Source organism: Plectropomus leopardus, chromosome 3 (genome assembly GCF_026936395.1).
Source record: "Plectropomus leopardus strain MGB_pleo_1.0 chromosome 3, ASM2693639v1, whole genome shotgun sequence".
Lineage (NCBI taxonomy): Eukaryota > Metazoa > Chordata > Actinopteri > Perciformes > Serranidae > Plectropomus > Plectropomus leopardus.
Genome location: NC_142178.1, coordinates 22,727,191 through 22,740,084, shown reverse-complemented (window position 1 = coordinate 22,740,084; position 12,894 = coordinate 22,727,191). Strand labels below are relative to the sequence as shown.

General features: G+C 39.9%; 1 protein-coding gene across 7 annotated transcripts in view; it reads right to left on the bottom strand.

Moving 5' to 3' along the window:
* Window positions 1-12,894, bottom strand: part of lrba (LPS-responsive vesicle trafficking, beach and anchor containing) — a 229,435-nt gene that overhangs the window by 17,467 nt on the left and 199,074 nt on the right. For 4 of the 7 annotated variants that reach the window (XM_088075889.1, XM_088075891.1, XM_088075892.1 and 1 more), the window contains 3 exons: window positions 4,601-4,690; window positions 1,705-1,897; window positions 172-237 (listed from right to left, as the gene is read on the bottom strand). In XM_088075889.1, the coding sequence (XP_087932015.1) occupies window positions 172-237; window positions 1,705-1,897; window positions 4,601-4,690 (349 nt within the window). The remainder of the gene's footprint in view (window positions 1-171; window positions 238-1,704; window positions 1,898-4,600; window positions 4,691-12,894) is intronic. The other 3 variants (XM_042484504.2, XM_042484500.2, XM_042484503.2) reach the window with 1 other exon arrangement.

The window sequence follows — 12,894 nt, the reverse complement described above, 5'->3', positions numbered from 1 at the left end:
CTAATCTACTGTCCAGGGACACGGTGCTGCAGACTGCCATGAGTCACCAAGATGCCAGCAGGATTCATACACAAACCCGCACAAAAAAAATCATTTCATGCATATATAAGCTCAAATAATACAGAATACGCATGTGTGTGGACTCTTTTACAGTCATACATGACAGCATACCTATCAGAGGGTCAATTTCCACAGGAAGTTGGTACTGCTGGTCCTGCACCGTTGAGCTCTGATGACCTGACAGAGAAGAAGACAGATTGAATTAATATTGTAATCATGTGGCCTTGTGAAGTAGATGCTGGCTTTCAGTTCATTATAACACACTGAAAATTCTAACCATAAAGTCACAGTGTCACCTGCTGGCCCAAGAGTTCTCCTGCAAATTACATATCAATTATGTCCAAGAGCAACCAAGGCCACAGAGAATATGACTCTTTATACTAACTACATGCTACAAAATGCATTTCTTTGCACAACCAAGGCAGTTAAGCTGGAAGCAGCTGTAATATTTCGGTACGCTGATTTAAAAGATGATGCTAACAGACTTCTGTGTATTCAAGTGCAATAGCAGGAATTAAAATGTCCTTTTCCTGCATTTTGGCAATAAATACTGCCCACATGGTTTAAGGTAGGACTGCAATTCATGATTTTTTTCATTATCAATTAATAGTTTATTTTTTTGATTCATCAATTAATTATTCATATTACAAAAAGTCTGAAAACAGAATAAAATGCTACAACTGCAATTTCCCAGAGCCAGAGTTGACTTCTTCAAGTTGCTTGTTTTGTCTGACAAACAGTCCCAAACCAAAATAACACACAGAAATGTAGCAAATCCATTTAATTTATCTTACTCCTACTCAACTATTATTTATATGATATCTGACAAGAAAGATGTAGGTTTTGTTTCAACATTTGGGTGAAAGTGTTGATAAATGACAGTAAATGCGTCTACTCTGAAGGCAAAAAAATTAAATGTGAATAATGTCTGTAACACTGTTGTTTCCAACATGCTCATCAACAAATTCTTCATTTTTATTGTTGGCATGCGTCCAGTTGAGGAGAATTTGTGCATCTTTTCATTCTTATCTTTTATCTGCTCCAACAGCCACACGAAGACTTGAGTAAATCCACACAATTAATGAACAGCACACATCTTGTTTATTACACCAGCTCACTAAACCAATTAGGTTAATCAGTCTGGTCTGTGGTGCGCATGGATGAGGTTGTATTCTACTGAAAACCGATCAGTCTTCATCCTCATAAATTCAGAGATATCAAATTTAATGTTTCTTCCAGGGGCAGGATGGATGCTGAGTAAATAAGGTTTTGTGAAGTGAGAGGCTGATGTATGGAGGTGGACGTGAGACCTAATGCTGGCTGCTGCATGTGTCACATTTGATACTGCTATCCAGTAGACACAGTCAACTGTCTCCCAAATCAACGTCCATCCCTTAGAAGCGAGACGGGTCAATTCTTGACTCAGGTAAATTAGATGCTGAGTATGGAGGAGAGAGATGAACCAAGGAAATATGAAAATGATTCTGTGGTAGCAAAAGATTAAATTTGCCTTGCTAAAATATCCTTGATGTTAAGCTGATGCAGAATCACAGTGGAGTAAAATCTCAGGACTAATTCTTTCGATTAACGCACCTCTCAGATACCACAAAGACAAGTATGAGTGCATGGACACAGATCACTCACCTGTCAAGCCGTGCCACTTGTTGACAGCAAAGAGGCGGTTAGCGGTGACGGTGATGATGGCCGGTGACGTCAGACCCGGCTGGGTGTTGGCCGCTACGTGGGTCACAGGAGAGTTGGATGGGAACTTCAGCACCATGATGACATCCTGCTGCATCTGCTCCGTAAACATCAGCGGAGTCTGCAGGAGAAGATACTGTTCAGGCCCCCAGGACGGACAACGGGATGCAGGGAAGGGAGGCGGGAAAGAGCCGAGATAAAGAGCGGCAGACACAGAGCAAAAACAGAAAGACAAGAAAAGCAGCAGCAGCCCGTGTTAGCAAGGGAAAAAAAGGGAGAGGGAGGAAAAAGAAGGACAGAGAGAAAGTTAGGAAGCTTGAGCAGGATAGCAGTAAGCAGCAATTCAGTAGTTTAGGTAAGAAAAAGAATAACGTAAAAGGCAAGTGATCCCCTTTGAGACAGTGATGCGGAAAAGGAAAAAATCTTCAAGAGGAAGAGCATGACCAATATTTTTCAACTGACAGTTATAACTCAAAAGTGTTACAAAAGAAATGGCATACTCTTAAAGTCCCCTTCAGAAAAGAGTAATCACCATGCAGAATGATGTATGTGCAGAGTTTCACACTGGAAGGCTGTTTTGATTTTTCAATAAGGGAAGGAGTGGATGTCATTTTTACACAGAAAGTTTTCTTGTGGAAAACATAACAGACAAATTCTTTTTTGAGCATTTGTGTCTGAAGTATTTTGTATATCTTAAAACATGCCTGGAGTATGTCTTCAACACATCACAGAAAAAATGACCAAATATATACCAATTATTAATGTTTTCTATTTGCATGACTTCGATGAACCAAGCATCCAAAAATGGCAAATGTTGTTGCTAAATTGAAGTAAACAGCAGCAAAACTACATCAAAACATCATTTTACAAACTCAGCCCTTTCTGAACGGGACTTAAAGTGAAAGCACAGATAAGTTTCACTTTTAGTCCAGATCAGAGAGGGCTGAAGGCGATGCAGTGTGTTTGGAAGTACTGAGCATACAAATGGATACATGACATGTGGATTATACTGCACGAGTTATGTGAGGGTTTATGAACAGACGTTTTGATATTGTTTTGCTGTTGTTAAACGTTGACTTCAATTTATCAACAATGCTTGCGTTTTGGATTCTTTTTTTTCACTGGAGGTAGCGGTATGCAAGAAAAACAGTTTTCTTCTCAAATTCCAGGTAACACAGCATGAATAACTTGTATATAAATGGTCACTTTGTGGTTGAAGTATTCCTTGTATTAGTGTCAGTGTTTTATCACTGTCACTTAGTGTAGTAAACTCATTTAAAAAAAACTTGCTTTAGATATTTATACTGTATATATACAGTATATACAGCATACAGAATGTTTTTCATTCCTTGAATTCCTTGTGATTCTTCTGTGTAAGACTGCAACGCATCATTATATTTATTATAAACTCACATCATGATTATCTTTGCTATTGTACATGTCACACCAGACGATGTCCTCAAAAATGGTTTTTTGGCTGGTTTTTGTCTAACCAACAGTCCTCTTAATCTTCAGAAAATATGTCCATTATGTTATGTGGGTGAAATTTTTAATACCCTTTCAGACAGATTTTGTGGAGGTATCCAATAAATTCGCTTTCCAAAACGTGTAAGTTTTGGATCATACACTGCTATCCAAAAGAATGAAAAAAACAAAAGAATATAAAACAAGAAAAACGCCAACTTCTCCGCACACGTATTAATCACTTATCAAACTGCAGTCATAACAAAAAAGTGATTTCATTGGCCTGTCAGACGGTTTCCGTTGTTAGACAGGAGCTCATATAGAGCCATTTACAAAGTGTTTGTACTAAGCAGCTCTAACGCAGAGCCATTCTCCTCCTTGCGTGTAAAGAAGAGGAACATCAGTGTTAACATCGGGAACAGACCTGAGTAAATCCGGTGTGTCTGACAGCTAACCAGACGCTCTGACAGTATCATTACCACCAGCATGGGGAGATGCCGACACTCTGACAACACACTCACATGAGGGAGGATGGCGAGAAAGTAGAGAGCGAGAAACATGTAAAAGCAATGAGAACAGGGCGTTCTGAGGGAATATGGACGGGTGGAAAGGGTTAGAAAAGTGTTTGAATAATGGCGTCTGAATATTATGTTTGAAAACGATGTGTGGTGGAGTAAAAATAAAAACATTTCATAGGAATTTGCGCATGAGTGAGGCATATTCAAAGCTGTAGCCTGGGTTTCTGTCTGTGAGTGCATGTGTGCGCTGGGTGGTGGTCTACAGCCAGCTGTCAGCGCCACAGGGACACCACACTAATAGGGACTCATGGGGCCTTGGTCCATCACAAGCAGGCACACTGACTGCACTCCTTGGCCCTTAAAAAGCCGTCACTTCACTGCTGCTGTTCATTGCTCCCCTTCACTGATCTGCTCGTGCTTCCAGCTCAGGTAGAAAATCTGGCTCAGACCCAGGTTTCCAGTGCAAAGCTGCATACCTCTTACGAAACACACATGCACACAAATGCTTGTGATCTTTCCCTTTCACACACACCTCTCTAATGATGAGAGAGGAGATGCTTTCAAACCCAAGACTATATTTTCCCACAGTTGTAGATGGATAAAGAGGTAAATGGTGGAGCAAAACAGTGAGTCAAAGAAAAGAGTTACATGAAGCAAAGCAGTGTTACATCAGGGCACAGCAGAAGTTACAGATGGTATTAAACAGGCAGCACAACGGTTGCTACTATAGCTCAGGTGGCTACTGGCACCTATTATATCATAGTATTTTCGCACAGGAGGATGACAGGTATCGTGGTTTGTGTGTGTGTTTCTAAGATTCATTGTTTTCGTGTACTGTATGTGCATGAGTCCCTCACCACTTGCATGGCTGAGCTTCGGGGTGGGTGTGGCTCAATGAGCAACTGGCAGGGGGTCTGTCCAAAACTCCTAATTTGAGACTCCACAGCCTGAAGGAAAAAAATAGAGAAGAAGGAACAGCAGAAAAAAAGAAATGAGAGAAAGAGGAGTTATTGCATCATTGTACCTCAAAATTTGAAAGGCAAACACAATTTGCATAATTAAACAATATGGCCAGTCTAATTAAGAGTCAGAAGATCAAATCATACACCATATTAGGGCAAAAAGGGAAAAAAAATATATCACAGTATTTGTCATTTTTAGGACCATCAATTAATTTTTTTTTAAAAGTGAGATTAATTACAGATTTTCAATATTTAATTCCGATTAATCACATTTTTTTAATCACATGTTTTCAATTTCATTATTTTGCACGACAAAACAGTTAAGTCCATGTTGACAATGTAAAGCAATTATTACCAGATTGTCTTGATAAGGAATCAAATGACGGCAAAAAAATGCAAGGGAGTAGCATTAAGTGGGCATGACTGTAAATGGGAGACCCACGAGCATGCCGTTTTTCTAAGTTTAGCCAAACTCTGGAGCGTTATTCCGCCCCCTACCTGTGACGCTAGCATGACATGGTTGGTGGTTCCAATTCTAGTTTCGTATGATACCAGCTCTACAACTCAGCCTGGTACAGCCTTTTAAAGACAGCAATGTCAGACAGCAATTAATTCAATTTAAAAAAAAAAAGTAATAGATCAAATAACCACACAGTAACCTGTGTTTTTGGCTAACCAAAAGAATTTAAAAAACCATCAGCAAATCACTAGCGGCAAACCATCACACTGATGTAACAACACTGTAAACAGATATTCAGAGATAAATACCCTGGCAACAGTAAAATAAAACTATTGTTTGCCAATTCCTACTGTCTCGCAGTTTTTGTAGTCATATTATACTCATTATGCTGTAAGAACACCGAGTCTCAGCAAAAAGAAAACAAAGAGATAAATACAAAATTCAACAATGGGAAAAATATTTCCACTTTTGTATATTTTCTCACTGTGAAACTCTCTGTCTCTCTCACACACACACGCAAGCGCACGCACACACACACACACACACACACACGCGCGCGCACACACACACACACACACACACACACACACACACACACACACACACACACACACACACACACACACACACACACACACACACACACACACTAATTTATCCTCCACAACCACACACAGAATCAGAGGAGGGCTGAGACAGGCGGCCTTGTAGGCTGGTTAGGTGGTGTTAATGAAGAGGTATAGGACCATAAATGTCAGAGCAGACGCCGGCCGAGCAGCTTCTGGACATCATCACACAGCTCACTGTCAGGCCAACTAGCACGGGATGGAACACACCCACAGCAGAGTACAGATGCACAGGCCTACACCGACAATACTCTATACTATCATGCTATTATCATCTAGGACTGAAACTAATTATTTTCATTATTGAATAATCTGTTCTTTATTCTTTCATCAGATTTTTATGTCTGTAAAATGCTGACAAAGCTTTAAAAAAGAAAAATCACAGACAAATATGCTTGTTATGGCCAATTAATGATGACATAAATAAAACAGAGAAATGCTCAAAAAGATTGAACTAGAAAATGTTTGTCTTTGAAAAAGAAATGATGAAATAACAGACACTAAAAATCCACAACGATTCTATGTGCATTTGCAAAGATATGTGTAATTACAAAAATATAAATATATAAGCTGAAAAATAAGGAATTAAAAAAAACCTCAAACATAGTACATATTACAGAGAGCAAAAGAGTACAAGACGAGTGCCAATGGGAATTTGTATTACAGCACAAAGCAGAAACTGCAATGAGTAAGAATATCTATCACACGGTCTGATAGATGGTTTATAAAAGGGACAGGCAGAGAGAAAAAGGCCAACACAAAATTATGACAGCGCCGTCAGTATGTTGGTGTGCACTGTGACTGGCTGTGTGGGAGTGACAGCTTGTGTGTGTACGGCTGAGACGTTTGAGCCTGACTTGGCGAGGCCTGTGAGAATGAGCTCATGGTGGAGGCCTGCATATGGTATTTCCATGAGAAAAAGGTTGGGAAGTTAGTCAGCTCATAGCCATTGTCTGAAACTAACCAGAGACCGGAGAGAGGCGTAGAGAGGGAGCGATCTCAACTGTCTGTTACAAGTTTCATCTGCTTCTTTACAGCCAATAATCGAGCACAAAAAAATAACTCTACATACTGGATTTCTATTTGCAAATGTAGAACTAAGACAGAGGAGATCACTTTTGTCTCACTCTCTCTTCGTACAGTAATTACTCTCATTCTGATCAGCTCTAAGCACACTTTCCTCACTTGCCCAGTTTAGCACTTTCCTTCAGCCTTCCTCGGCTTTACCTTTAATAATCTTTCAGTCTTTTTGAGCAGAATAGAAGGCTTAAATCATCCTCGTCACATAAATGTACCGCTGGCTTTTGCGATACATGATAAGTACTCTTTATGAGAGGATAGAAAAAGGATAAGGGGTGCATCTCATGCCAAGGTTTTTTTCTGCACAGAGGAATTTTTGCCACCTTCAGAAGAGGATTTAGTCAGGGCTAAATGAACATCACCAAAACCAAAATAATGAAAAATTGACAATAGTAGTGAATAAAAAATTGAGAAAGACATATATATATATATATATATATATATATATATATATATATATATATATATATATATATATGTATATATACACACACACATATATATACATACACACACACACACACACACACACACATATATACATATACATATAAAAACAACTCATTTGGCCAATAATAACAATATCAATATATCTACTTTCATCCCCACCTTAATTTAGTGACTGTCAAGTCTCTTCTGTAGTGGAAGTAACATCATATTATTCATACTCTTATCGTGATGGCCCACCAGCACATGGAGCCATAAAATACACTGTTTTTCAATGTATGTTGTATTCATTCATTATGCAAAATAAGAAAAATACTTCAACTTAGGGTTGTTGTTGTGTACTTCCTGTTCATCTTTGTCCAAAAAAAGCTGTTTTTGATATTGGCAGAAATCAGAATGTTGGCAAATAGAAGATATTTTATTTTACGGTCAATATCTGCCCATACCGATGACGTGCCAATATTATCATGCATCCCTAAAATGCATCCCCTCTGTATTTGTTTAGCAGCAATATATCTGCTGAACAAGCAGAACATAAACTTCAATACAATGTCTTTGACTCCCAGCAGTTAACTCCCTTCTCATCCTATATTTCACGCATGGCGCTGGATAAGCCAGCTAAGCTGCACTGACTGGGCCTGAACGCTCCACTGTGAAGTTAGCACTAATGAGACAGAGGAATTCCTGTGATTTGTCATAAAACGTAAGCCATTTAATTTCTGGTTATAATATTTAAAATGCTGAATTACAACCACAGCAAATGCTTTGCGTCATGTCCTGCCTCCTGCATCCTGAGCCCAAACCAGAGTATTTCTGAAAAATGTCTGGACCTGATTTTTGTGTACACTGCAACACTGACAGCCTCCCCTTTCCCAGCCTCACATCCCTCTCTTCCTACCTCACACAAACTAATTCCTTCAAATTCACTCCTCTTCCCCTCTCCGGTGTTGTGATAAAAAGTGTTATTATTACAGGGTTCCCAAACAATTTCATGGACAAAATTTCCAAACTTTTCCTTGTATTTTTTAAGGACCCATGATAAGAAGTTTTTCTTGCCCCACTTGCCTGGTGTTTTCAGACACATCAGATTAAAATTTTATTAAAACATGATTTTAACTAACAGGCATACATGAAGGCAGAGACAAAATGAGAGGAGAAAATGAAAATGCAAACTGCAGATGAAGGTAAACAAAATGTCACACATGGACGCATATTAAAGCTACATTATGTCGACAGCTACAGAAAATACATTTGCGATTATGTTATATTACTGGGAAAGTTATCCACAGATGGTTGCTAAAAATGTCATCAAACATGACAAAAGTCCATGAATTTTCAGGGCCAGGAAAAAGTTATTGGGAAATTCCATGACTTTTGCAGGTTTATTATGACCTTGGGAGCCCTGTTATTGACTCTTCTTTAAAAGTTAATTATGGTTTCATTTACTCAAGCATCATAGACAATTTTTGTTCATGAAATGGTCAGAAATTAAAGGAAAACTCATAGATTTGTCAAATAAGGTGACAGATTAATTGCCTATACTAGTGTTGTCAAGACACTTGAATACAATACCTTGAAAAAAATATCAATATTCAATACCATTTTCAATACCACTGTAAAAGTTATCATTGAGGGTGTAGGCAAGTTAAAATTTGTATTAAAACATAAATCTAACAAGGCTATAAAATGACAACAATGACTTATCTTTTCCTGATAAGTAGCAGAAAACAGCAGAGTGACTGTCATGAATAGTATTGTGAAGCTGGTATGGTACTGAAAACATATCAGATATTCAGGATCAATATGTATTAATAAATACATATTTTTGACACTAGCCATTACTGTACATAAACCAATCATGTGGCTGGGCCAACCAAAAATCCCATTCTGAGCCTGGAAAAATCCATGCATTCGTGCTGAGAATGCATTGGTAAAAAAAAAAAAAAAACAAAGCAGAATTTCTAAATATGATGTCCATGTTTCACAGCGTCATATGTTGCAAAAACAAAAGAGAAGCATCAGTGAAGTCAGCTGTGTGGTTTGGTACTGGCTCAATGGATCGGAAACTTTAAGAGGATAGTTGTTAGCAGGAGTGTCTGTGGTTCTGTGTTCAAGCCAAAACTGTATTAACTGTGTGTTGACCTAAACACATGCATGTGTGCAGCTCTACTGACAGAGATGCTTCTATGATCCAGTATTGTGGTTCTACTAAGACTGGTGTGGTAGACGAATTAAACTGTTTTTAAATTAAAGCCATCTATTTATTCAGTGATGTCAATAATCACCTTTGCACATGACCTCATTACTGATGATGACCGAGGATCTCAACATTTTCCATCTCATCCTCACTTTGTCTGATGGTGAGAGGACATCAGTGCATCATTCAAGGTCAAAGTGCCTCCCCTCTCCTCTGCCTATGGAGCGGAGCATTTTGCTAAAGCTAATGTGAAGAAGAGACTCCTCAAAGCCACTCAACCTATCTTCATTAAGTTCAGCTCTGACATTTATGAGGTTGTGGAACGTTGGAAAGTGGCCAAGTCTAGGTCAGCATGTCCTATCCCTATATGCCAATGCAATGCTCAGGTGATTATATGACGGCCCATCCACAAGGCCAATCTCTTTTGGGGGCGCTGGCCCATGTCTGATGAAGGTTTTCTATATTCTATACATTTAAATGGCTGCGACGCCCTCGGCTCAGATGTCCCAACCTGCCCTTTGATTTACTCGGCCACTTGACAAGATGGATCTCCATGTAAAACACGCTGCTTTTATGCAAATGGACCTGACAACAGTCACTGCATGGATAGAATAAAAACGACAATGGCCTTGTGTAGCTGACAAGCAGCATGGCAGGATGCTCTCTATCTTTGGCTTTAGATGTCTGTACTAAAATGTGAAAAAAAATGGATATAGTGAACGACATATTGTCCAAAAAAAATAAACCAGTGGGCCTTCTGTGTTTGGTGAGTGACTTTGGCTGAGTGTCAAAGCAGGTTCACTCGCGTGGGTATATTTCCCGTCTTCTGCCGAATTACGCAAACGCTGTACAATTCAGACGGAGCTCTGTGTTTTGTCGCTGGTGTGAGAGGCTGTGGGATTTTCCATAATCACATGTGAAAGAGGGGAAGCCCTGTACAACGACGAGAAGGCAACACAGGGAGTGTTTCTCTTTATACACTGAGAGGCAACACAGATGTGCATGCATGCCATGCACACCGGCGCACACGCGTACACATGAATGCATCTGCAGACACACACCAGTTCTCTGAGAGAGAGAGGGGGTAAGTTTTGACTTGCGGCGGAGGCAGGGCAGGAAGTAATCATGGTTTTGAAAAACACAGCAGTGGTCTCCACAACATTCCCTAATCTGTGCTGAGATATTCCAAACTCTCTCCCAGAACAGAAATGTACACATAAACACACAACCGTGTGCATTTATGCTGATGAGCACACATAAATATACAAAGGTATGCACATGCCAATGGATGCATGTATACATACACATGTGTATGTACAAACATATCAAGGTATGATCTATACAAAGTGTGTGTGTGAGGTTGGGTTGAGGTGGGTGGGAGTTAGTGTCTGCCAAACAGCGTGGCAGGAATACTTACAACTCTGCCCCAATTTTCTACCTTTTTCGACCCAAACATACACTCGTCTGTGACCCATCCCCCTGACAATGAACAGCCCCAGGGCCCGTCTTAATGCTGCCTAGCCGGACCCAGACCACAGCTCAGGCTGAAACAGTTGTCACTCAGTAATGGCAGACTCAGGGGACATTTTCAGACCCAAAGCCCTCAGTCTCAGAGCTCCTGTAGCCCTCAGCCACCCCCAGCGCCCGACCGTGACGAGGCCCAGGCCTGGAACTCTGTTTCCACCTTCTGCACAGACAGGGCAGGCTTCCTTCCGTACAAACACAGTTGAAGGAGAGCCTTGGCTGAGCTCACAGGGATAACACTGCTTCGGTTTATTTAACTAATTAAAGCGCTCAGACTGAGGGTGTTTTTGAAAGGTGAAAACAAGCAGATTGGACTCACAGCATCAGAGGAGGAGTAGGAGGAGAAAACAAAAAAACAGTCTTTTTTTCATCTCTAGGGAGACGAACAAACTTTGCTTTGGTCCCAGTGGCTATAGCTTGTTCTGTGCCTTTAGCATTGGTGAGTTTGTTTTGCTGTATTTCTATACCACTCTTCAAAATCAATATTCAGATGTAAAAAAAAAAAGATTATTTGGAAAATCAATGCAAATAAACAAGCCCCTAGACCGTACATTTTTCATAAAAGTCGATGCCTCCACAAAATAAGCTACAGTTTAATCTGAAAGAAAAAAATAAATTTTTTTTCTTTTATATTTGAAGCAGACTTCCCACAAAATCGAACCCACTGCACATAATATAAACACCTCAAACACTAACTGGGGCAACACTCTTCTTTGCACTGGTGTAGTATATTAACTGTTAATGCTAATGTCAAAAAACTCTTTTTTTTGTCATTATTGACAGCAAAATGGCATACATAAAACCAGAAATACGGTGAAATTCTGACCATAAAGAATCCAAAAATCTGCTTTCCTGCAGTCATCTGCTGGAAAGCAGAAGATGCTCTTTTAACACCACTCAAATCACATGCACCTGCCTCTGACAGTGTCCTGTTTGTGTGTGAATTTATCAATCTCCTTGTCACTGAAACAGCTTGGCAGAAACAGTGGCGTCCTGGTGATCCAATTTTGTGACTATGTGTTAGCCAGAAGAATGGTAATGGCTTAGTGTGGAAATGGCCGGTGCACCCTGGTAATGAATCTGCGTGTGTGTGTGTGTGTGTGTGTGTGTGTGTGTGTGTGTGTGTGTGTGTGTGTGTGTATGTGTGTGTGTGTGTGTATGTGTGTGTGTAGCTAAAGGCCAAAGCACATCTGGATGGGAATTAGGGTGAATGAGGTGATAAATCAATGATCTGCCCCTCGTGTCCGTGATGCTCCAGTCACTGAGCATGAAGGGCAGCAGAACAGTGGAGGCGAGAGGCTGCGTGGCCGCTTCATATACTCTGAACTCATCTCCGCTTAGACCTCAGTGCTAAAAGGACCTTTGCTTAAAGGATAAATCTGGTTTATTACAACTAGGGTCTTATTTTTTATTGTCTTGTCCGTTATTACTATTGGTGGGGTAAGAAACCCAAGCAGTCAGACAGGTTTTAAACAAATCCGAGGTTAGCCACTTCACTTTTTAAAATAAAGTGGTTAAGAAGGCAACATCACTGTGTTTCCAGATCTCAGTAATTACTTTTGTAAGTGAACTGTTTTATAAGCCAATTGAAATGATGGTCAAAACTAAGAAAATAAGAAACATGTTAAAATAAACTTATCCTTCAGGAGAAACCCTGTGACTAACACTCTGACGGAAATAAAAATAGAAAGTGTGCCACTTTTGGCAATACAACTTAGACGTCAAAAAAGCTGATGGGAGCAGGGTCAATTGGCCTGCTGCTGGCTTGCTGCCTTTTGCAGCAGATTGGTGAAGTTGTCAGGCTGGTGTTTGGCTGTGGGCGAGCTAGCTGTGTTTTTCTTTTCAGCGCTGTGTT